Below are 27769 nucleotides of genomic sequence, written 5' to 3' on the forward strand. Positions count from 1 at the left end.
TCCATTCCTTCACCCTCCTCCTCTAGTGTTTTCTTCTTCTTTTTCTTGTCCTTTTTCTGAGCATCAGAATCTTTGATACTTTCTTTTTCACTTTTTGACCGTTCCTTTTTCTTGGTCTTTTTCTCGGTCCTGTCTTCATCCTTAAAAGTCAATATAAACCTTTGTCATGGCAAAGAAATATATTCTTTTTTTTTGCAATGATTAAAGTGGTTTGTGCCAATACCTTTATAGGCGTGGGGTTGACATAAACTACCCGCATGTATATATAAGCAAAGACTTCTTGAAAGTGACATTACATGTATGTCTATCTAAATGAACATGTAAAAATAACATTTTGCCATTATTGTGTTCAATCATATATTTTTGCTGTCACTAATCACATGAAAGACGGAAATCTCTATATATATCACTTAGAATGTACTGATAACATTCAATTCTTAAAAAGAGTGGGGCAGTCTTTTTTATAATTCAAGTAATTTTCATATGGTACCATAAACATTTTTCATTATCAATTATTGGTCAGTCACCATTATAAAAGCCAATCTTTTGAAATACTTTACTTATTCAACTAAACTTAACTCAAATTGTGTATGTTTACATATACATAATAAAACTATAATCAATTTATATGTAGGACACACTGAACAATTAAATATATGGCTTAGAAAAAATAAAAAATACAAAAAATATTTATTTTCACATTTTAACAATAGTATTGCAATGAAGATGGAAACATTACATTGACAAGATTTTTGTTGAAACCTCAGAAAATTAAAGAAAACATCACTTTATAAATGAAACATTATGATTTTATATGGGTGCATGATAGAAATTTAAAACCAAATCCTGAAAATCTTTAACATAACCATTTCTATGAAAGTTTTACACATGGAAAAGTGCGTTTTTAGTGAGTCTGGAAAATGTTAATGATACAATATGAAAATTATAAATAAACTAGAAATGTGTCCATAGGACACGGATGCCCCCACACGCCACTGTTCCGTCAATTTTATGACTCTAGGTCAAATATTTTTTGGACTACATGTGCCGCAAGTTGAAAACTAAAAATCCACAAAGGGCCATTATTCTGTTAAATTTGGTCGCAGCAAAAATTCCTTCCTTTACTACCATCTACAACTTAAGGTTGTTCATCCCTGTAAGTTTAAGCAAAATCTGCCATCCGTTTTAAGAGGAGTTGCGTTCACAAAATTTCTACATAGTATATAGTGAAAAAATCAACAAAGGGCCATAATTCTGTAAAATTTGGTCGCAGCAAAAATTCCTTCCTTTACTCCCATCTACACATTAAGGTTGTTAATCCCTGTAAGTTTAAGCAAAATCTGCCATCCGGTTTAAGAGGAGTTGCGTTCACAAAATTTCTACATAGTATATAATGAAAAAATCAACAAAGGGCCATAATTCTGTTAAATTTGGTTGCAGCAAAAATTCCTTCCTTTACTGCCATCTACACATTAAGGTTGTTCATCCCTGTAAGTTTAAGCAAAATCTGCCATCCGGTTTAAGAGAAGTTGCATTCACAAAATTTCTACATAGTATATAGTGAAAAAATCAACAAAGGGTCATAATTCTGTAAAATTTGGTCGCAGCGAAAATTCCTTCCTTTAATACCATCTACACCTTCAGGTTGTTCATCCCTGTAAGTTTAAGCAAAATCTGCCATCCGGTTTAAGAGGAGTTGCGTTCACAAAATTTCTACATAGTATATAGTGAAAAAATCAACAAAGGGCCATAATTCTGTTAAATTTGGTCGCAGCAAAAATTCCTTCCTTTACTAACATCTACACAGGCTGTTCATCCCTGTAAGTTTAAGCAAAATCTGCCATCCGGTTTAAGAGAAGTTGCGTTCACAAAATTTCTACATAGTATCCAGTGAAAAAATCAACAAAGGGCCATAATTCTGTTAAATTTGGTCGTAGCGAAAATTCCTTCCTTTACTATCATCTACACATTCAGGTTGTTCATCCCTGTAAGTTAAAGCAAAATCTGCCATCTGGTTTGAGAGGAGTTGCGTTCACAAGATTCCGGGACGGACGGACTGACGAACGGACAAGTGCAACGCTATATGCTCCCACATTGTGGGGGCATAAAAAAGACTGCCCCACTCTTTTTTTAGAAAAAAAACCATGGATTTAGTAAAAAAAAAACATGGATTTAGTGATTTTGGAACAAATTTTTCATGATAATTATGACAGAAATAGAGTAATTTGCACTTATAGATTTCTTGCATTTTACCTTGTCTCTCTTCTTCTTTTTCTTCTTCTTTGTCTCTTTCTCTACTCCACCATCACTACTTTCAACATGTTTCTGACTCTTTTCTGAAATACCGAAAATATTCTTTTCTTACTATGATGATTTGATATTTCTAGGGTAAAAAAATGGTTGCATTATTAATTGTTAAAGTTAAAGAAAAGCTTTTTTAACTGAATTACTGGCAAATGACCCCATAATCCTCACTTTATTACCACATACATGTCATTCATCACCTTAGTGCATTAACAGGTAAACCCCTTATATAATTCAATAGAAGTTAACCGGTTACTGCACTAAGTTGATGATGTGGTAACTTTCAACTTGTATAGAAATTCCTCACATGTCACTTTTATTCTTTTGTTTGTGTGTGTTTTATTTTCATTGGATTTTAGCTTCGACATAGTAAAGGTTATATGGCACCTTTCTAGCATTACTGGTCGAGGAAGACTTCTGGTTCTGGTGCCTCTACGTGCATTATTTCAAGCACAAACAAGGACATCAGCAGAATGTTTTATCTGAGGCTCAAACTGGTGTGATTTTATGTCACACAAACATAGTATAGGTCTTGTTAGCCTGACAGCTAAATTAATTGAAAGATTTTATGACAATAACAATGGTGGTATTTACACAACACCTTCCTCATATACAGACTTCTGTCATAAAAGTTTTTAAAACATTATCTCATATACAGACTTCAAAAAGTAATATGCAATTATAACTTATTTTGCATAATATGGATTCTTTACAAAATGGTTTTCAATCAAAATTAGTATTTAACAAAGCCTAAGATATACAGTGTGAAGCCTGTTAACAAAAAGTTGATGAAATTTATTTCATCTTTTTCCATATTTTACTGTGACTAAGATTAAAGCAGTCTTCAGTTTTTCTTAAGGTTAAATATCCTAACTTTTTAAACATATGTTAATAATTAAATATGTTTAGATAAATCTTTTCATATAATCGTCAAATCAAAAGAATTAAGGTGGAAAATAAAATTTCTTGATACATCTAACCTACCTTTCTGCTCAATAGATGTAAATAAGAAAAGTGGACTATTTATTTCCCAGATCTTCTATTTTAAGAAACATCGCTGTCACTTTATTAATAGCTCTCGGGAAGCTTTGATATTAACAGTGATATGATTCACTTTTCCAAGATAAAATTACATATTAACAGTGATATGATTCACTTTTCCAAGATAAAATTACATATTAACAGTGATATGATTCACTTTTCCAAGATAAAATTACATATTAACAGTGATATGATGCACTTTTCCAAGATAAAATTACATATTAACAGTGATATGATGCACTTTTCCAAGATAAAATTACATATTAACAGTGATATGATTCACTTTTCCAAGATAAAATTACATATTAACAGTGATATGATTCACTTTTCCAAGATAAAATTACATATTAACAGTGATATGATTCACTTTTCCAAGATAAAATTACATATTAACAGTGATATGATTCACTTTTCCAAGATAAAATTACATATTAACAGTGATATGATGCACTTTTCCAAGATAAAATTACATATTAACAGTGATATGATGCACTTTTCCAAGATAAAATTACATATTAACAGTGATATGATGCACTTTTGCAAGATAAAATTACATATTAACAGTGATATGATTCACTTTTCCAAGATAAAATTACATATTAACAGTGATATGATTCACTTTTCCAAGATAAAATTACATATTAACAGTGATATGATGCACTTTTCCAAGATAACATTACAGAAATACTTAGTTTGAAACAACACAGAAATTTTTTTCCAACAAAAATAAAAACTGCAGACTGCTTTAACACAGCTAAGTACAAAGATAAAGAGAGTATTAATATACTTTTTGTTTTCTTTTTCTCCTGACTATCCCCAGCATCTGCTACAATGGAAGGTTTTTCTTTCTTAACTGTCTGAAATAACCATAAATAAATTAAATAATTACTACTTGTGTTTAATCACTATCATTAATGTAATTGTTCAAAGTTAAATTTTGTGATATATAAATTTTAAGCCCTTATAATAAGTAATTTTTTTTATTTCAATTTCTGAATAAAAATGAAATGTGTCATTTGATATACATGTACTAGAAAATGAAAACAAAGGAAAAAACCTCTACATTTATATTTGATTATTAGACATGCAACAATATATCATTCTGTCACAGTACAATAGCAACTGGTGCATATTGTGGTCTAAAACCCTCACACCACGACGTTTTCAATTTCTTTTATATTTTTTCTTACATTGATCACATACTTAGGACTATTTTCAGCACTGCAACCTTGCAAAATGTAATGTACTTCCCCTTTTTTTTATTGTCTGGCAAAGTCAACATGGCTGAAGATAAATCAGCCAATGACTCTTATGTATAAATATTAATGATGAGCTCAGACATAAAGTACAAGTTCCCAGTCAATACTTAGAGTACCAAACATGAAAAAATATTATACAGAAGAATTCATTTTGTATCATTTTTATTCAGGACACCTCAATTATTCATTGAGAGAATTTAGACTACCGTATTACCTTTAATTCCCAAATGTTCTAATTCAAGAATGAGAGAGAATCAACTTGGCCTATAGGAAAAAAGTTTTTACCTCTTGTTTGTTCAGCCAATCATTAAACACATCGGCACCACCAAAATCTTCGGGATTAATGTCCGCATCCTGAAGCACGGTTATTTGGTCATCGGACTCGGAATCGGAATCTTGATTGGACGATTTCTCTTCTGTCTTATGATTGGTGGAATTTGTCACATGATCGGATCTACTTGAATCAGACGAGATTTTCCTAGAATGAGAATTACCTGTCTGTTTATTTAAACTATTGCTGATATTATTAGATATATTTTTTTCTGTGTCACTTGTAGCATTAGATGACAAAGATCCTGTTCTACTATGTGTCTTTGTGCTATTTATAGAATCAATGCCTAGATGTGACCCAGATTTCACAACCGCTTCTTTATCACTTCCGGATGACACAGAGTTTGATTTCGGTTTCTTTTCCAAGTCATGCATATCGGAACTATTTTTTTTGGCACTATTTTCATCACTAACACTTTTTTTAGTTTTTGCATTGTTGTAAGCAGCTTTTACAGTTTTCTTATTGTCATCAGACGACAAATAATCTTCATCATATTTCACAGTTTGTGTATTGGAATGCGTAGTGTCTTCATCGTCACTTGATAAATCTATGTCTTGTGTAATTTTAGGCCGACTGGTTCCCTGTTGGGAGGATTTACTGGCTTCTATTTCATCTTCAAGAATCAAGGATCTATCCTGGAAACCAGCCTACCATTGGATTACCACCATCTTCATCCTCACTAGAGTAAAATAAAATATGAAAAATAAAATCAATATTTGAGTACTTGGTAAATGGTTTTGGGTAAAGTTATTCAGGAACATTTTTTCTAATGAACATTCAAAGAGAAATATCAAAAAAACACTGACACACTTTGAGATAAACTTTAGTTTTTCTATTTAAACTTTGCTTAAAAATTGGCTATTATTAATAGAGTTGCAATCTGGAAATTAACGTTTATTTCAGTGCAATTCATAACTTTGATCTAATGCACTAAAATACAATAAGTTCAGATAAAGTTTACCTAACAGCAAGCAGCAACAAACTGTTGAGTAATCAAATGTCAAAAGCAATGAAAACCAAGGTTTTGTCTATTACATGTACATGTACCTACAAATCAGCTGATAGCCTCCTAATTAAACAATATTTATTTACTTTATTATCTGTAATGTCATGCTTCTTTTGGACACAAATTTACCAAAAACAGTAAAAAAACATTTGTAAATTAAGTTAAAAGCGATACTAACCTATCACTATTTGGCTCTTTACTACTGCCCCTAGAAACGTCCTTCACCTCTTTGGTATCATCAAGGAAACTATCATCAAGCTCTCCAGTATCTGGGACAAAATCTTCAACACTCTTCACAGGTGTAGTTGGCTCTTCAACAGCCTCTGGTTTTACTTCAGCAGACGGCCCTTGTGCTTGTGTGTTTTGTTTACCAAACAATCTGGAGAAAAACCCTGACTTCTGCTCTACAGGTTTGACAGTTTCTTTTTGTTGTGTTGGCTTATTCTGTTCTTGAGATTGAGGCTCAGGTTCTGGAACTTCTGTGATTGGTGTATTTGACACAGGAGAAGGTGTGGCCAATGAAGAAGTAGGAGTGGTTACACTGTGATTGGCATCTGGAGTGACAGCTGACTTCTGAATGGCAGGAGCTGATACTGAGCGTGGAACTGTGCCAAATAAAGCATTGATAAACATGAAATAAAAATTTTACAACAGGGTTTACTTTTGTTACTTCAAATCACTATTGTATAGCCAAAGAATATTTTTTACTACAAGCTTATGTTAACAGTAGGTTAAATTTTTCTGTATCCAGGATAAAACTAACTAATTTATGTACTTTATTTTTAAATGTAAATACATTTTGTGTCAATTCTAGACAAAGCTGATAAAAAAGTAAAATGTACTGCAAAATGATGAAACTATAGAAGATAGTGGGGAAAAAAGTCATATTCAGGGATGAATCAAATTGTTTTCTCTGTAAATTTTTTTATAAGGGCTGAGAAATTAATGACATGATAAAATATAAGGACAATAAGTGGCGGCATGGCCGAGTGGTAAAGGTGTCAGAATATTAGTCTAAGGATTGCTGTCAACATAGGTTCCAACCCTGTCAGGGACAAGCCATTACGAAACTTTACATTCATTGCTTAGTACTGGTTGGTTGCAGGAAAAGATTTGAGAGTGTTTCTAGAAGTTAATAGCTTTTAATATGATAAAACTTAAATAAATTTGTATAAACTAAGGACAATAAGTGAAAACATCTACATTGTAATAAAAGAACGCAGAACATAACTAACCATTAGACAAGGTACTAGGTTTAACTGGTAGTGAATGTGGTGGTGGGGCAGTCATTATTCCCTGAACACCCTTAGAGTCTTGTTGGTCACGTCTCTTCTTTGCCAGTTGATCAATAAACCTGTAATGTATACAAATATATTTCAATACTTTTTCTATATGTATATTCCATACATTAATTCTATGTCATTGAAAACTCTTTAAAGGCTCTTTTATTTTGGTTGAGAATATCACAACTAACATTCTTTGAAGTTAAAATTCATCGTCTGATACCCATGGTTGATTAACATGTAACATAACATGTAATCAACTGTGGGTAAAATGAATCAAATTTCGTTGATATTCAGCAATATTCAGCAACATGTGCTTAAATAAATTATCTATCAATGAAATTGTGTTTAGCAAAATTTATGTTCTTCGACAGCAATGGTAAACAACTATCAGAAATAAAATAGCAGCGCCCACGGTGTAAACCTGTTTAACTTGTCTTGCAAATATGAAAGGCAAAACTATTCCCAAACTAAATTATTCCACGAGCAGAGAGCACATTAGTAATTTTTTTTCTAGAATTAACGTTTCACCAAACTGTATAGAACGAGCGTTTTGATTGGTTTTAATCACCTCATGAAATCCTGAGGCAACTAATGAAAAAGCTGTTTTTGACACACCTCTTATCGACTGGATATCTGTGAAAAATCCCAAGGCTGATAAATTTTAATGGTTCAGCCATGGGTATCTGACGATGGTTAAAATTATTAATTAAAAATTTATTAAAAACTTATATAATTTAATATTTCAAATTTTAAAACATTTTCAAAACTTTCAAAAGTGTTATTATCCTACAAACATACACATCATAATTTTGTTCCTCAGATTCCTCGTGTATATCCAGCTCTTCTTCGGTACATCGTATATCTTCAGAGTTAATCTCCAACTGTTTTAACAATGTTTCTCTCTGTAAACAGTTATATCAACATATATGTCCTATCATATATAGAATTCATATCACATTAACACTAACAGTATGGTTGTATTTGAATAACCTTCATCATGCTCAATATCGTAAATTGACATGTCCATTTTTCAATCTGGACAAAACTATTCATCTTTTTTATGACAAATTTCAAAATATTTACTGACTGAATAAAAAACAGTGCAGACCATTATCAGAGGGCACCTGAATGTACCAGATTATCTACTGGTTCCATGGGCATATTCAGTTGTCGACACTAGGAGAAATGTTAAAGGATTTTGAACAAGTGATTACAAGTCAGGAAAGTAAACCACTCTGCCTGGATTGCATTGTTTCATAAAGTAAGACCTCTGATGAGATTTTCTTTTTATTTATCTTACTTTAAAGTGTTAGTAAGGCATATAGCAAACCTGTATTTAAGACCACCTCTGAATAATAATCACCTTGTGTATGTGCTAAAAAGCCACTCTGAGATAACCCTTCATTGATTATAAAAATAAAGTAAACCTCCAAATAAAGACCACATGTCTATAAAGGACATGTTCAGTCTCTCCCTTAGATGGCCCTATCGGGTTTGACTGTATCCCAATATCCTTTCATGGAAAAACTACTTAACATACATTTACATGTATTCTACAAAAATATATGCAAGAATAAATAAACATATCCAGTATGCATCTAATCAACAATTGTTATTGTACTATGAAAAGAAAGTAAACTTACTTGAAGTTGAAGAAATGGCAGATTAAAGAATTTATGAATATATTTGAGACCAAATCCATTTCTCATTGAAGCCTCAGCATAGCGTATCTGGCCAGATCCCTTTGGTCTGTAATTATTGAAATGTTGATATTAATAAGATAACTCAATAAATCAAAGATAACAAATTCATTACAGTAACTATAAAAGGAGCTCCAAAGAGGTCCGAGAGATAAAATATATAAAAATTTTTACTTATTACATAGATCAACTGGGGCATTTAAAATGAAAAAAGAAATTAATATGCAAAAGATTATACCTAAATACAGAAACTTCAGTTAGTGTGACTCTTTGCTACAATTGAGTTAATAGTTTAAAATGCTTTGATTTTTTAAAAGGCATTTTGCACAATTAAAATGATTATTCTGCAAAAACGGAATGAGCAAATGATCTGAAATTTTGCAAACAACTTATTGATCCAGGCCTACAGCAAATCTCAAAAAAGTATTTCCAGTCCTGTCATGACAAAAGACTTAGTGGAGTCCTTACTGTACAAAATCTCAAGAGGTTAATTACATTAATAATGTACAACTTTAAATTTGAAACTGCCTATTTTTAAATTCAAAGAATTCAATAACAAAAGTCCTGTTAAGTACATGTACCTTAAGTAATAGATATATAAACTAAGTGATTTTCTAGATGCATTGACAGAAATTACTTTTTACTGGCCGTTCATTATGACTACCAGCATCTATAAAATAAATTTGTTACAAAAATATTTTATTTCACACTATTCCTGTGATTTTTTGTTACCTACATAAATGTCTTATCTGAATTGAAATGAATCTTTCACAAAAATACAGTAACCATTTGACACATCCAGCCTAAAAAAAATTCATTAGCATGGGGAAAAACTGATAGATAATGACAATAAAATATTCAAGTTACCTATTCAGACTTTCAACAAAGTATCTAGCTTTATCCTCCAGGACTGTTCTATGATGTCCCATATCTCTATGGTTACCAAGTATCAACACTGGAATACTGGGAGGAATTCTCTCCATCTCTTTCTCAACATAATCATATGTCCTGTAATGTAAAATTTACTGAGTAAGTCTCTTACTGCCTTAAAAATATAATAAGTCATATTGGAGATATGTCGGGTTAAATAAAATTTATCATCTGTATTTATAAACTTGACATTCAAAACAAAGCTGAATTCTTACTCTACAAATGATGGAGTACCTAAGTAAAACAATCATTTTTTTTTCTTCTAAATTTTATTAAAATTAAGGAGTTTACAAGATATTAGTTAATATTGACAAACTCAATCTCTTAAAGCAACTTTCGAGCATGAACAAGCTTCTCGTTAATTAACTATATACAGCATAATGCATGTTGATAAAATGGTCTATAAATTAAGTTTTTGTTAGGAATACGCTCATATGCATGTGCCCTTAAATGATGCCAAAGTATGCATGATGTTAGAGAACATCACTTCCTATGTTTTGTAGTATGAAACATTTGTAGTTTTGAACAAGTGTATCAACCAGACACAACATGTTGAGCATTGTTTTCTATAGTATATTACACTTACCGATATTGGTGCCATGACCAGGAAATATAAACCCATGTTTAAATATCTAGTCATTCATTTACAAGATTTATCTATCAGACTACTAGTGTAAATTATAACACAATGCACAGATCTAGTGATAAAGCAATAAGGAAAACTAAACAAGTGCCAGTAACAGTTCCCTTACCACTGTTTGGTTATATCATACATGAGGACGGCCCCATTTGTTCCCTTATATACATCTACAAAGTCAGCATCCAGACACGGCTCTGCGTCATTCTGATCATCCTGAAATTATGATCGCGGAAATATTTCCAGTAATTAAAACAATTTTGACATGTACAAAAATTAAAGAAAAAGATGATTTTGTTAAATGAATACAAGCTGTGCAACTTGTAATGGTTGAAGCTAAAAACATAATACGTGAAATTACAAACATTTTTTTTTCAAACTGACACAGCTCTAAATTTGGGATTTCTAGTATTTTTCACGGAAAAAAGATACCCCAAAAACCCCCAAATTGAAAACCGGGAACCCTTTTTGGAAAAAAGCAAAATTTTTGGGTTTAAATAGGGGTTGCATTTTCATTTTTTTTTTCCGAACATATTTACGTTCGCAAATTTCAACGATGCGATTCACATTTATTGCCCCCACTTTTATAAAAATGCGATCATATTGCGATTCTATGTTCGATGCAATATGAACAATACTGCTTTCAGACTTTATCTATATAAAAAACTTGGTAATTTGTTCACAGTATAATTAGGAATGAAATATAAAACTATTACAATAACAAAACAATAAACTCTTTGACTTGTTGTTATAACTTATTTTCAAGTTTTGATCTTTCAACAATTTACATTACTTAATTATTACTTAAGGATTTTTACTTTTTACTTAAGGATTTTTCATTATACCGTAACTATTAGTGTATTGCTATACTTTCCCGCTATATCGATGCATCAGGTGGTGAAATATGTATTGCATCCTGATATATTGGAATTTATAAATTCATTACGATGCATACATCGAGGACAGGGCAGATCGCGATGTATTGATGCATCGATGAATCGTTACACCTCTAATTTCAAATGATTTAATTTGGGTATGTGCAGAGTACATGACTACTGATTGGCTGGAATATTTTCTTACATAAATTTGGCATGTTATGTTACATGCCTTTCCATATCAAGTATGATCAAGGCAATATTTCCATAAAGATATTAATTTTGTTGAAGTGAAAAAGAGGGGGGAAAAGATGTTTGTTTAATTAATACAAGCTGTTTGCAGTTGGAACACTTGTAAAGGATGAAGCTAAAAATTAAGTAATCCAATATGAAAATTAACAACGTTCCTCCATTTAATTATTCACATCATCGATTAAAAGTCATTTGCATTGCACATTACAAAATCTTATATACATGGTAAAGAATTTTGTAAATAAAACAAAAACAGGAAAAATTTTTTAAAAACCTCGTCTGTTGCCAATTTTAACCCTTCTTTCTTCTTTTTCTTCCTTCCTTTATCAACAACATCCCACACTTCTACCTTCACAACATCATCTGTTGCTTTGTAGTTCCACTGTATGCTAGCAACCTGAAAATATACAAAGGGAACAATGAAACTAAACTATATCAATATTCGGTGCATTGAACTACATTCCCCTTTTCAAAGAGTGTATATTTTTCAATTTTGTCTGAGAAAAATAATCCCTTCACAAGTAAAATTTTTCTTTTTAAAATTTGAAAAAACAAAATAAAACATTTTACCAAAGGAGAGGTACATATCTTTTTTAATTTGTAACAATTATGGTGTTGTATCACAATTTAACATTAATAAAATGAACTATTTTCTCTGTTTCTAATTTTCCACCCTATTTTCTACTACACAATTTTCCCCTTTCCATGGTCCCTGTGACTTTTCTGATAAAGGTAAAATAGCATGGATATAAGCTGCAATAATCGTACAATATTAATACTGATATGCTTTAGACTACTAATAAAATTCATCACATGCCCATGCTACTTTTAGGACTCCGTAAAAAATGGTATTGCAGGGTCATGCATATATTTCGACGTGACCTCATTTGTGTTGTACAAGTATGCAGTATAGATGCGCTAAATGTTTGGCTATACTATAAACTAGTCAATGAAAAAGTGATTTATTTTTACTGTCAACAGTTCTTATTTTGGATATGTGATAAATAGAATATTATATTCTATTTTTATATATACACAGAGGATATTGAATGAGTGTAGGTTCAGTACTAAATTTATGAACTTGTTGAATAAAATAATATTAGCTAATTATGCTACTCAGAGAGGCTCTCATAATAAAATTTTATTCAAAACTTGTTCAATAAATTCAGTATTGCATCAACACTCATTCAATATACTCTATGTGTTAAAATTAAAAGCCTTACAATTTCAACAGGCAAATGGTTTACTAAATTTTGATTGTGGGTTGCAAACTTTTAAAACCCTGTAATCACCTGTATTTCATCTGTAGGTATATATTCTTCTGTAAATTTCTGACCTTGGAGTCTATGAAACAAACAAGTCTTTCCTACATTTCTGTCTCCCCTAATTACCACTTTCACTGTAATGAATTAAACTTTCATATAAACGAAACATGCATTACTTGTACATGATAGTATAAAATTATTATAGTCTCATGCAAAATTTATTAAGAGACTTATTCATTTGCACAGATAATTTTAATTGTACAGTGTATAATACTTTAACTTGTATACTACTTGTTTTTATTATTTTGTTAACCAAATTTAGTTTGACTGAATTAGGCTATTAATGAGCTCCAAAATAGTTCACTGCTTAAGATATTTGGGTAGCAGATTCTTTAAAGTCACTTTATCATATACTATAGATGGCATTTTTAAAAACACATTTTAACGATTTTCTACAGGAAATCACTTTAAACAATTTGAATATGTTGATTGAGAAGGAAATGTTGGTCAAAGTTTGAATAAACATTATATTCCATCATCTATGATTATAAGAATGTTTCAATTCCAAAAAAAAAGACAATTATGCTAATTCTTTCCAATAAATAAATGTAACTAACTAGATATCTCTGATGATTGATTAATGATTAATATAGTAGACTGCATAAATATGATTAGAACATTATCTGTTACCTAAATCACTATACATAGCTAGCCTATAAAGATAATAAGTATATTACAGACTTTACTTTACAGTATAGCTATCTTTAAGTACCAAAATTGCAATGTTTAAACATCTTTAGGTTCATTCCTATAAAAAGCTGATATCTTTTTTTGCAAAAAGAACAATCAACACAACAATGCATACTTATGATCACCTCAGTCATTGTATTTTTGTTGCATTTTCATTTTTGTTGTATCATGTAGTATTTTGGGTCTGAGTCCTATATGTTACAAGAATAAACTTTTATTATTATTATTACTATTATAATTACAATACAACAACAAAATCTGATACTTACTGTTATACTGTACCCCTTTAGCAAACTTGCGCTGTAAATTTGCTCCCATTGTTTGAAGTCCTGGTGGAGTTACAGCTCCCCTCCCTTTACCAGTTACATCATCTGAACTTCCTAAGAACTTTTTGAAAAACGGCATTCTGTCCTTTTAGTGACTTCACTTGCGTTTATTCACCAATACTTGAAGGTCTGAAATTGACATTTAAAATTTTAACATGATAACAATATCTCAGCAAAGAAAGAATTCTTTTTACTTGAACAATATTTAACTTTTGCTGTTGAGGACATGTAAAGATAAAATAAAACATGTTGTACAAGTTGAACTGTATTGAGCAAATTAAAGGCCCCAAATAACCCAGAAATGCTTTTTCTTTTACTTTTATTTCTCAAAAGCTTTTTATTTTTGTAGTCCTGTAAGTTACTTATACTATAGCCTCAAGCTATAGGCCAACCTAAACATTATTTGGCTTAACAGTTACCCGAGAGCTATATATTCCCACCTGTGTTTGATTCTTTTTCTTTCACATCAATTATTAATCATATTCTGGAAAGAAATTACAAATAGAAATGTGTCATCATGCCACGGATGCCCCCGCATGCAGCCAAAATTTCCGATGTTTAGTTCCAAATTTGTTTGCACAAATTATTTTTTTCATTTTAAGTTCAGAGCCCTTAAAACTATTCAATGTTAACACAAACCATTTTTATACAAAGTTCAAGGGTCTAAAACTATTCGGTGTTAGTCTTTTGTAAATTTTCCTATTGCATATTAAATTTGTAGCCAAAATAATAGGTACAGTACATTTCCACAAAAGTATGAGTGCTGAAAATTCAAAATTTTTCCAACATTCAAGAAAGGTAACTTTGTCCAAAATCATTAAACCACAACCAAATTCAAACTTGAACTGCTTAATATGCCCTAGATGTATTTATACGTCAAATTTGAGTTGAATGTGTACAACCATTGGGGAGATAATGAACGGAAACTTAAAATTTCTGATTTTTTTTCAAAGTTCAAGAGGGATAACTCTGTCAGCTATCATCAAACCATGACCAAATTCGAACTTGACCAATGCATTCTTATGACATATCCATATCTTTAATTTGTTGTTGAATGTGTAACACCGTTAGGGAGATAATGAATGTAAACTGAAGATTTCCTTTTTTCAAAGTGAAAGTGGCATAACTCTGCCAAAAATCATTGAACCATGACCCAATTCAAACTTGGCCTGCACATTCTTTTAACGTATCCATATGTAAAATTTGAGTTGAATGTGTAATACTGTTGGGGAGATAATGAACGGAAACTGAAAATTTCATATTGTTTTTAAAGTGAAAGGGGCATAACTCTGCCAAAAATCATCAAACCATGACCAAATTCGAACTTCACCTGTGCATTCCTTTGACATATCCATATGTCAAGTTTGAGTTGAATGTGTAATAATGTTGGGGAAATAATGAACGAAAACTGAAAATTTCATATTGTTTTTAAAGTGAAAGGGGCATTACTCTGCCAAAAATCATCAAACCATGACCAAATTCGAACTTCACCTGTGCATTCCTTTGACATATCCATATGTCAAGTTTGAGTTGAATGTGTAATAATGTTGGGGAAATAATGAACGAAAACTGAAAATTTCATATTATTTTTAAAGTAAAAGGGACATAACTCTGCCCATGACCAAATTCCAACTTGATCTGCGCATTCCTTTGACATATCCATATGTCAAGTTTGAATTGAATGTGTTATACCGTTGGGGAGATAATGAACTGAAACTGAAAATTTCATATTATTTTCAAAGTAAAAGGGGCATAACTCTGCCAAAAATCATCGAACCATGACCAAATTCGAACTTGACCTGTATTTTCTCATGACATATCCATTTGTCAAGTCTGAGTTGAATGTGTAATACAGTTGGAGAGATAATGAACGGAAACTGAAAATTTCATATTATTTTCAAAGTAAAAGGGGCATATCTCTGCCAAAAATTATCGAACCATGACCAAATTCAAACTTGACCTGAATTTTCTCATGACATATCCATTTGTCAAGTGTATTACCGTTGGGGAGATAATGAATGGAAACTGATGATGACGGAATGACAGAATGACGGATATGCCCCAGCCATTATATGGCGGGGGCATAAAACAAGAGCTGTCGGTAGGACAGCAACACTCGACTATTCTTCGTGCTTGATAGTAAAAAAAATGCCTGATACAGTTACCTCCTCCTGTTTACAGGTTGGGGTCATGATGGTGAACAAGTGTGCAAAGTTTCAAAGCCATATGTCAATGGACTTTGAAAATATTTGAACTATTACAAAAACTTTAACGTAAATTCTAAGTCGAAAAAGGGGCATAATTCTGTCAAAATGCTTAATAGAGTTACCTCCTCCTGTCTACAGGTTGGGGTCATGATGGTGAACAAGTGTGCAAAGTTTCAAAGCCATATGTCAATGGACTTTGAAAATATTTGAACTATTACAAAAACTTTAACATAAATTCTAAGTCGAAAAAGGGGCATTATTCTGTCAAAATGCTTGATAGAGTTACCTCCTCCTGTCTACAGGTTGGGGTCATGATGGTGAACAAGTGTGCAAAGTTTCAAAGCCATATGTCAATGGACTTTGAAAATATTTGAACTATTACAAAAACTTTAACGTAAATTCTAAGTCGAAAAAGGGGCATAATTCTGTCAAAATGCTTGATAGAGTTACCTCCTCCTGTCTACAGGTTGGGGTCATGATGGTGAACAAGTGTGCAAAGTTTCAAAGCCATATGTCAATGGACTTTGAAATATTTGAACTATTACAAAAACTTTAACGTAAATTCTAAGTCGAAAAAAGGGGCATAATTCTGTCAAAATGCTTGATAGAGTTACCTCCTCCTGTCTACAGGTTGGGGTCATGATGGTGAACAAGTGTGCAAAGTTTCAAAGCCATATGTCAATGGACTTTGAAAATATTTGAACTATTACAAAAACTTTAACGTAAATTCTAAGTCGAAAAAGGGGCATTATTCTGTCAAAATGCTTGATAGAGTTACCTCCTCCTGTCTACAGGTTGGGGTCATGATGGTGAACAAGTGTGCAAAGTTTCAAAGCCATATGTCAATGGACTTTGAAAATATTTGAACTATTACAAAAACTTTAACATAAGTGGTTACGCCGACGCCGACGCTCGGGTGACTGCAATAGCTCTACTTATTCTTATCGAATAGTTGAGCTAAAAACCAATACTTTCATGTAGCACTTTTTATTATAGTAGCGTATGAATTTACAAAGTCTTCATTCATAACGGAAACATAACATCATCCTATGATTGAAATTTATTCATAAAAGGCACACGGGAATGACATGCAAGAATGTATTATATTTAAATATTTTGCTGGAAAGTCAAAATACCACTTTGTTTACATTTTCCAATTTTTAACTTTTTTTTATAAAATGTTAATCTGAGATTCTGACCTACAACACATCTATCTTCCAATAATGTCAAGCCCCTCGCAGGGACTTAGAGTTGTCTTAGAATCAAAATTGTAAGAAAGTTAAAAAAAATATATTTAAAAGAGGATATTAAAGAATATTAACAAGAGCTGTCGGTAGGACAGCAACGCTCGACTATTCTTGGTGCTTGATAGTAAAAAAAATGCTTGATACAGTTACCTCCTCCTGTTTACAGGTTGGGGTCATGATGGTGAACAAGTGTGCAAAGTTTCAAAGCCATAATGTCAATGGACTTTGAAAATATTTGAACTATTACAAAAACTTTAACGTAAATTCTAAGTCGAAAAAGGGGCATAATTCTGTCAAAATGCTTGATAGAGTTACCTCCTCCTGTCTACAGGTTGGGGTCATGATGGTGAACAAGTGTGCAAAGTTTCAAAGCCATATGTCAATGGACTTTGAAAATATTTGAACTATTACAAAAAATCTTTAACGTAAATTCTAAGTCGAAAAAGGGGCATAATTCTGTCAAAATGCTTGATAGAGTTACCTCCTCCTGTCTACAGGTTGGGGTCATGATGGTGGAACAAGTGTGCAAAGTTTCAAAGCCATATGTCAATGGACTTTGAAAATATTTGAACTATTACAAAAACTTTAGCATAAGTGGTTACGCCGACGCCGACGCCGACGCTCGGGTGACTGCAATAGCTCTACTTATTCTTATCGAATAGTCGAGCTAAAAATGATAAAATCAGGGAGCTTTAAATTTATAGTGAGAAATTTTCAATGCCAGCTATGGCTGCACTGCCAAAATTCTCTGGGGTAATAATAATAATAATAATAATAATAATAATAATAATAAAGACCTTATTTAAAGAGGCAACTTTGTTAGGCAAGCCTAGACTTCCCTGCAGGGGGTAGGTGGTACCAATGGTGTTCAATCCTAGAAAGGAGGAGAATTTATAAGTCTTAAGCTCTAGTGAAAAACCTATTTATAACAATGGTGTTGGTCATGGTGTATCACATTCTCCAATGGGGATAGCAGCCAGACCATGGTGAATCTCATAGACAAGAGGACCATGATGGCCCTGAGTCGCTCACCAGAAACAACTGCTTATCAGTGTTGGAATGTCAATATATTCTATTTAATTTGAGCATAGAATATGTTTAAACAATAATTTGAAGAAATGCCATGACCTGTGGCATTTAAGCTTTAGCTTAAACAGGGCTAATCAAATTAATATGAGCAAACTTGATAAAAGACTACCTAAGAATGCTTCTAAGTTTGGTGATCATCTATCAATTATTTCAGTAGGAAATGATGTTCGGAGGCTTTTTCTATTTTCAGCTTTAGTGGCCCCTAAAAGGGGCCAATCAAATTAATATTAGCAAACTTGATAAAAGAGTACCCAAGAATGCTACATACAAAGTTTGGTGATCATCCATTAATTAGTTCTGAAGGAGAAGATGTTTAAACATATTTCTATTTTTAATTTTGGCCGCCCCTAAAAGGGGCTAATCAAATTAATATGAGCAAAATTAATAAAAGACTACCCAATAATGCTACAGACAAAGTTTGGTAATCATCCATCAATTAGTTCTGTAGCAATAGACTTTTAAATGTATATCTATTTTTAATTTAAGGGGCCCCTAAAAGGGGCCAATCAAAATAATATGAGCAAACTTGATAAAAGACTACCCAACAATGCTTCAGACAAAGTTTGGTGATCATTCATCCATTTGTTCTGTAGAAAAAGACTTTTAAAGGTATTTTTATTTTTAGCTATAGAGACCCGTTAAAGGGGCTAATCAAATTAATATGAGCAAACTTGATAAAAAAAACTACCCAAGAATGCTTCAGACAAAGTTTGGTGATCTTCCATCGATTAGTTGTGTAGAAATAGACATTAAAAAGTATTTCTATTTTTAGCTTTTGCGGCCCCTAAAAGGGGCCAATCAAAATAATATTAGCAAACTTGATAAAAGACTTCATAAGATGACACAAAGTTTGGTGATCATCCATCAATTAGTTCTCTAGAAATAGACATTTAAAGGTTTTTCTATTTTTAGCTTTTGCGGCCCCTAAAAGTGGCCAAATTAAAATGAATATGAGCAAACACTTCCCTAGAATGCTACAGACAAAGTTTGGTGATCATCCATCAATTAGTTCTGTAGGAGAAGATGTTTAAAGGTTTTTCTATTTTTAGCTTTAGCGGCCCCTAAAAGGGGCCAATCAAATTAATATGAGCAAACTTGATAAAAGACTTCCCAAGAATGCTACAGACAAAGTTTGGTGATCATCCATCCATTGGTTCAGTAGATGAAGATGTTTACAGGTTTTTCTATTTTTAGCCCTAGAGACCCCTAAAAGGGGCCAATCAAATAATATGAGCAAAGTTGATAAAAGACTACCCAAGAATGCTACAGACAAAGTTTGGTGATCATCCATCCATTAGTTCTGTAGAAGAAGATGTTTAAAGGTTTTTCTATTTTTAGCTCTGCGGACCCCTAAAAGGGGCTAATCAAATTAATATGAGCAAACTTGATAAAAGACTACCCAAGAATGCTATGTACAGACAAAGTTTGGTGATCATCCATCCATTAGTTCTGTAAAAGAAGATGTTTAAAGGCTTTTCTATTTTTAGCTCTGCTGACCCCTAAAAGAGGCCAATTGTAATGATTATCATTATCATATCAGATATGAGCAAATTTAAGTGTGACTGTCACAAGGATGGTACAGACAGAATTTAAAGTAAATCGGCTTCGTAGTTTCAGAGAAGAAGACGATTGTTGACGCATGACCAGTGTAAGAAATTTGGATTTGAATCGACTAGGCTGGTCGGACTACCAGATTGGAATATTCACTAGCCCAAAAGACATTTCACTAGAATGATTCATTGGTTCAAAATAGTTGTTTATATTGCCTCTGAAAATACAGTAGCCTGGTCGGGCTTGTTACTGTGAAAAGTTGGTAGCCCGAGGAGAAATTTAGTAGTCAGGGGCTATCGGACTACTGCTAATTTCGAACACTGCATGACGACGGACGATGGACACCGGAGCATCCCCCTTTGATACTAATAGCACACACTGTGCCTTCGGCTCTGGTGAGCTAAAAAGAGATTTATAACCTTGCATCTTAAGACATCAAGGCCTGAATATGGTTTTGATCTTTGAAGTATGGTCTCCTTACACCAAAATTCAAATAGATCAATTTGAAAATGTCCAAAGGAGAGTAGCTAGATTATGGTCAGACCTCTAGTGTCAAGGATATGCTTGACTCCCTTAAAAGTTTGGGTAGGGCTAGAAAAAAGTAGATCAAACTCGGCAGACTAGGCAAGGACGATTTTCCCAATCCAAAAGATATTTCTCTAAACATTTATATAAATGAAGATATTTGGTAAACAATCAAGCTGCAGATGCCTTTTCAACCGTAATACCAGTCAAACAAAACCCGGAAATTGCTCTCATGGCGAAGTATAAAACTTTACCGAAACACGTATGATGACTGGATTACACCTCCTTCTTCTGTAATGACAGCAGCATTTGACAAAGAATTTAAAACTTTTATACATGTATATGCGTTCGGTAAAGTTTTAACTTTTATACTTAGCCAAAAGACTCATTCCGTAGCTGAGTGCATTAAAAATTGAATGAAATAAGTATACAGGCTACATGTGAGTATATATTAAAAGAATAAAAAGTATTATTAACAATATGTAATTGAATTAAGCCAGTTATACTGATATAGACTGATAAATAGTAAATTTGAGTCATGTATATCTGATTTTAACTCTTTTTGTCCGTCAAAATGCAGGGAAAGTATATTTTGTGAAGGGCAAGGAAATTTATTGGGTCAAAATAAAGGGCGAGTGACATTATAAAAAATTCTTCAAGACCTGATATAATATCTGTGCATCTTGTGCAAGTGAGAGTGCTATCTCTTCTGTTTAGATCAATTACTAAATGATGTATATGTTGACTATAATGGTGGTGAATTTCGTATAGATGACATTTTTACCGTATTACGTAATGCTCTATGCATCTTAATGGCACGTTTAGAGGGCTTACAGACACTTCACCCCCCCAGACACTTCACCCTAGGCCCTTTTTTCCAAACACTTCACCCCTCAGACAGTTCACCCCTCATTTTAAGAAATTTGATTGAGACACTTCACCCCTCATTTTTTTATTTTGTGTTTAACAATTATTTATGTAGACTATGTTAAATACATTCAATAGTGATTGAGTATGTTTATAATTATTGTATTAACCCATTGTCTAATAAATTTTGAGTTGATTTAATTCTTGAAGTTTTGGTACTTAAGTTCGTTTTCCCATATAATAATCATTGAGTTACGTTCATTTGGTGATGGTTTGTGCTTTAACCTTGTGCTTAATTTACATAACTTGTGCTATTTATTTGTTTAATAAATGACATTATGAATGATCTTGATAATGTGTCTGATTATGATGATAAATAATTTATATTTACTATAATTTATAAAGCAACCGATTCATTCATTCATATTCATTTTATTTATTCATTTATTTATTAATTAAATTTATTTAATAAGAATAAATTTAATTTTCATACAATTATAGTATACCATTTTTATTCAATTATCTAATCAATTGTGAGATAACTGTTGAATAAACTACTAATCAACATGTTGAATAAACAAGGTGACATGCAATTAACACTTAATGGATGAAAGTGCTGCACGATATATCATTTGGCAATACAACCAATTAACCTAAATCAGCTTTAAACTTAGTAAAAATAAAGGTAATAATCAAATAATACTAAAAATAATAAATATATAATAAACATATATAAGCATTTTGTTGTTGACCAACTTGTTTTATTTACTTTATAGAAAAAAAATGGATGAGGGGTGAAGTGTCTTACTGATTTGGGGGGGGGGGTGAAGTGTCTTAAGGGGTGAAGTGTCTTCAAAATTTGAGGGGTGAAGTGTCTGGGTGGTGAGGTGTCTTGCTACCGTTTAGAGAGGTATGAAATTTGAAAATGAATGATGAATGTAGAAAAGCTTCAAAAAGACAAAACATTGTTTTTGAAACAAATGGCAACAATTGTGAGTGTCTCACTTTAATAAGTAAAGAATTGCCATTTTACTGTACGCAACCTTGTTTTCCAGCCTTTGTTGTTACAATAGTTAATTCAAAATCAAAGTAACAGCCACCATCTTCATGCTGACAATCTGTCAATTTTTGTGCATTTCAACCCGGAAGTGACCGAACAACACCCCAAATTTTACATAAATTAGTACATATTTTTCTACTAATTTAGCACGAACACGACCATTAAACAATCAAGAATGAAGATATTTTTGAAACTGCTATGTTAAGAAATCCAAAATTAGTTTATATTATTTTTCAGCTGGTATAATATTTTTAAGAACTTTGCGCGAATCCTCCTTAAAGTACTATTTGCGGAAGATGCACGAGTTACGTCCCTTGAAAAAAAATTTGAATAACGCATGCGCAGCTGCCACGCACCTTGGAAACGAACAAACAACTAGCACAGGATTTGGAGCCATAAGCAACAGTATTTTGTGTGGAGTTTTTGTAATTTAGGAAAGTCAAGATGCCTGCAGGTGGCACAGTTATGAATCGACCGATTCAGGAACATATTGATGAGCTCAAGGCAAAGATCGCCCTCTTAGGTGAGTATGCTAAAAATTAACATTTTTGTTAAAAAATTTTGAAAAAATAAAGAGTGATCACATCTAATGATCTATTTTAGTAGATACAGGAAGATAAACTACATACAGAAATAGGCATGTTTGCTTATTATTGACTGTCACATACACACTTTATGTAATTTTTAGTGTAAAGTCAACTATAATTGCAGTTTAAAAAAGTCTGTTGCTTATTAAAAATTAATTAAGTCTGTTCAGACTGTTGCAAAATTCCAAATTTCAGGCATCTCATTCTCAGGCAAAACATTTCTTATAGTTTTTTGTCAGGCATGAAACAAGTTAAAGGTAGTAAATGCTCCTTCAGACTAAGCATTTATTGATGAGTGGAATCTATATTATCGCAGTCTGAAATAATTGTGTAGTACTTCATCAGTATATGTACTTCCAATAAAATTTTTATAATGCATGTACATGTATGTCAATCATTGGGTAATAGGACATTTCGGACCATAGACATTTCGGGCCAGATTTTGGGACACTTCGGACCATATTTAGGGACATTTCGGACCAGATTTTTGGACATTTTGGACCATGTGCTGGACATTTCGGATCATGCGTAAGACACTTCGGACCATCGTTTTGGACATTTCGGACCATGTGTTGGACTTTTGGGATCATGTGTTAGACACTTTGGACCATTGTTTTGGACATTTCGGACCAGATTAAATATTATTTTTTGATATATTATGCATCAATTATTCTATAAACTGAAGAGTAACTTTAGTATATATGAGGCACCATTGAACAATTTTACACCTATCCAGATTTAGATTTTATATCTGTTGCACTATAAATAAAGAAAATTAAAAAGAAAATGTTTTTGTGGCACACTTTTTGAAAACAAATATTATAAAGTATATGTAAAAAGACATGACAAAATAAATTATTTACAACATATTCTAATATCACAAATCATACATTATCTTACAAACACATACATACAAATGAATGTATACATTTAGATAATTATTGACCCTTATGGATCTAACAAAACACAGGGACAAAAATATTTAAATGTAAAATAAGATACAAATAATTCAGATTAATATAATTACATACATTCTTCTTTAATTGAGTGAAACTTGACTTAAACGAGTTCTATTGAGCAATTAAAACGTGTGAAAAACTGCATTGACAAGGATGTCGTAGTTCTTTAATACCTGCCAGAACACGATTTAATTTGATTAAAATTGTCTTTAAATAGGTATATTCAGCGTGTGTGGGTACTTATTGTGCACCTTATCATATAGTTGATTAAACAGGTATATAAATCAATTTCAATTCTTTTAAATAAGTTAAACATAGCGTATCATTATCTATATTCTGTATGAAGGGCATTCGCATAAATATCTATAAGCTTGTCAGGAAATGTGAAAATCTCGTCAGACCGGTCTTTTCTGCATGCATTTTGAATGTCATAAAATTTTAAAATGTCAAATATTTGTTGCATTTATCATAAGAAAATATTGTAATAACACCCTAAAATAACAAATATATATAAAAAAGGGACTATAAGGTCTATTGAATAAAAATTTCTGGTCCGAAATGTCCCCCATCATGGTCGGAAATGACCATCTCATGGTCCGATATGTCACAAAATCTGGTCCGAAATGACCTAAAAATCTGGTCCGAAGTGTCTGGTCCGAAACGTCTGTGGTCCGAAATGTCCGTAATTCAATCATTGATGCATAATCTATATTATCATCTACAGCTATTGGTTAGTGTAAATTATTATACGGACAATGTTCGAGTATAATCAGAAGTGTTTGTGGGTTAAAAAATTTTCTGTTTAAGAATAATTTTTTTTTAGATTAATCCATTTAGACATGAATCGGCTAGTTTAAATCTGAAGTGAAATATGTGATTGGTTGTGTTTAGTTAATGGATATGTTCATTGAGTCAAATGCTTCCTTTGTTGATATTTTTTTCATATCTTAAACTAATAAAGTGGAAAGCAGTAGATTGACGAGTAATGTTGTGTATCATATAAGAAAAGAAAATGAGAATTTTATTGAAAGGTGACTGACTGATTTTCCAAGAATAGATTGAACCTTAATGATGTGAATAAAGCATAAAATTAACTGTTGTTTCTTTTTTTTTTGCACAATAAATGTTTTGGGCCAGTGATATTCTGTCCAGGCCTATACTTCTGCCAGGGTTGAAGGCCCAAATAGCCCATGATCTAAAAAAGTTTATCGCAGACTGTTATCGCATTTTATATTCAATGATCATTTTGAAGTTGCCTTTAATGTCATATTTTCTGACTATGATGTTTAATTTTTAGATGGCGACAGGAAGGCCTACTTCGAAACCTCCCAGTTTGCTATGAAAAAGAACAGAGAGGGTATTCTTAAACTGAGGAAAGAAAACAAAGAACTAAGGAAAAAGCTGAGTGACTCACTCTCTGTAAGTAACAGGCTGTTCACAATGCCCCCTTATTTGTACCTGTATTAAAAATAGAGTATAGTATATAGAAGCGCTACCGTTTCAATCATATGGTTTCGGTTTTTAGCAATTGTGTAAACATTTACAAAAAATTATGAATGTGGGAGCCTTAATACTGATGAATATTTAAGAGATAGTTGACATCTATGTGTATCTAAAAGATGATAAGGAATATTCATGTGAAAGTATCTTTTATTTTGTCAGAATTATGTAAAGAAACATCTTAGTTAAGGCTATTTGACTTTTAGTGCAAAATGTTTAAATAAGCAGAATATCTTATATTTTTTCAGCAAGATGAACATGTTATCAACAAAGCTTTTCAGGATCATCCAGTTGAAAGAGCCGCCATGAAGAATAAAACTGGCAGGGTAAAGTTTTATCAGTTTGTTGTTGTTTTTTCATAGAAAGTCATAACCGCTTATAAATTTGCTAAATTGTTATTGTCAGAGTATACTTATTTATAATGGTATTTTGTTGCATTTCCTAAAAACTTGTAAAAGTTACTATCTCAAGTATTTTGATCATCTTTAGATCCTCTATTACTTCAAGAACAGAGAAGGGAGAAAATTATAAAAAACAGATCTAGATAGATACAAAATGAAACACTACAACTATTTATAAATCTTTCAGCAAGCTATCACTGTAATGGATCACAAAGTTTGTGATACTGTGAAAAGATTGAACGCTCTTCGTCACCAGACTGCAACAAAACAGAAACGACTCGAAGACTTGCAGACACAGTATGGTCAGATGCAGAAAGATGCTAGTGAAGCTGTTAACACAGACAAAGGTCAATCAGCCGATGCTCAGGTAACACATCATGTGAAAATAATTCTTTTTTAGTTAACTTTTAGTCTACTGACTTCAACAGATTCTAATTGTGTATTCAGTGCAGACAAAAACCAGCAGACTTTGCTGTCTGATCATGGTTGGTATTTAGCTTGGTAAACATTAAATTAATTTATCAATACTAAAATATATAACTGTAATATTTACAACTTACATGTAACTTTGTCATTTTGATGATTACTTTCAAAATTCAATATTGTATTAATTACATGTATTCTTTGAGTTTATTGTGTTATTGTAGTGAAAAACCTATAAAGTGTAACTATTTTTATGTTTTTGTTTTGTAATTTAGCAAATGAGATACCTTGAGAACAGTTATGACAAAACCAAGCTGAAAATTGATGAAGCTACTCACTTGAGAAGAATCTATGAAGATATCAAGAAGAAACTAGAAGTGGTGAGAAAAAATATATATCAGTTATAACAATACCTGCTTGTTTTAATCATTGTTTCAAAATCTTTTACTCTGTGAAAGATCGTTGTAAAATTAATGATGAAAAGTAATCACCTACATGTATTTAGAAAATTTGAGCTGAAACATACTGTAAAACACTTATTTTTCGCGAGAACCTTATTTCGCGAATTTGAGGCAAAATGTCCAAAATAATTATTTCGCGTCAACATGAATTCGCGTCTTCCCGAAAAATGTGAAACCGGAACCCAGAGGTCATTCAGATATTTTCTGTCCTGTCCGTTCACTAAATTTGCATCGTTTATTGTGCGACGAGTGCATTTATAACTGTATCGATTTTTCTGATAGCTTGCTTATATTCTTGTTAAGTGAAACCGTCTGTCTAAAAATGTGTCAATAAAGTTTGATAATTATTTGATATGTGTTCACTGTGTTTGTCATGTATTACTGATTAGCCATTCAAAGGCAAGCAGACGAAAATCAATTAAACGGTACTGTAATTTGCCTAACCTGTAGTAAACGATTATGTTTACCCTCCGGCTTAAACTGTAGTACAATACAATAAGATACAATAAATAGATATGTTACAAACAACTCGCAGGTGCTAAATTATTTGTACCAAATACCGAAACAGTTATTCTGAAAATCGTATTTTCTGTTGTTTTTTTTCATACTAGTAATCTGTACGATATGTGTATGCTGCAACACTTGAATAGCTACATGATGTAACTAGAACTGGTTTCGATACTTTCCCGCAGATATATATCCATGTGTACGCATTTTCGGATAGTGTTCATTTTCGGACAAGTGTATAGACAAAGTGAAATATTCGCGAGAAATATGAATTCGCGTCTTAGAAAACTCGCGAATATTAGCGAAAATAAATTTCTCGCGAATAATTAGTGTTTTACAGTATGTTTATTAAATCAACAGAATACATGTGTAGCTTAATTAAATTTTGTTCAATTGGTAACTGTCTTGAAGAAATGAGAAAAT

General features: G+C 32.0%; 2 protein-coding genes across 2 annotated transcripts; one reads left to right on the plus strand and one right to left on the minus strand.

Moving 5' to 3' along the window:
- Window positions 1-6: 6 nt before the first annotated feature.
- LOC132744266 (rab-like protein 6) lies at window positions 7-22791 on the minus strand (the record flags this gene model as incomplete). The annotated part of the gene is given in 15 exon segments (XM_060732923.1): window positions 7-140; window positions 2254-2336; window positions 4133-4202; window positions 4890-5559; window positions 5561-5614; window positions 6120-6546; window positions 7177-7295; window positions 8026-8129; window positions 8871-8976; window positions 9795-9935; window positions 10610-10710; window positions 11896-12018; window positions 12914-13020; window positions 13906-14091; window positions 22492-22791. Coding segments are annotated over 14 exon segments (2375 nt in total), but the record flags the coding sequence as incomplete, so codon positions are not given.
- A 44-nt stretch (window positions 22792-22835) lies between these two features.
- LOC132744265 (outer dynein arm-docking complex subunit 3-like) lies at window positions 22836-26758 on the plus strand (the record flags this gene model as incomplete). Its single annotated transcript, XM_060732922.1, has 5 exons — window positions 22836-23031; window positions 25352-25473; window positions 25803-25880; window positions 26143-26322; window positions 26654-26758. Coding segments are annotated over exons 1-5 (564 nt in total), but the record flags the coding sequence as incomplete, so codon positions are not given.
- Between the last annotated feature and the right edge of the window lie 1011 nt (window positions 26759-27769).

Source organism: Ruditapes philippinarum, unplaced genomic scaffold (assembly GCF_026571515.1).
Source record: "Ruditapes philippinarum isolate M1 unplaced genomic scaffold, ASM2657151v2 ctg12374_1_1_1_1, whole genome shotgun sequence".
NCBI classification, from domain to species: domain Eukaryota; kingdom Metazoa; phylum Mollusca; class Bivalvia; order Venerida; family Veneridae; genus Ruditapes; species Ruditapes philippinarum.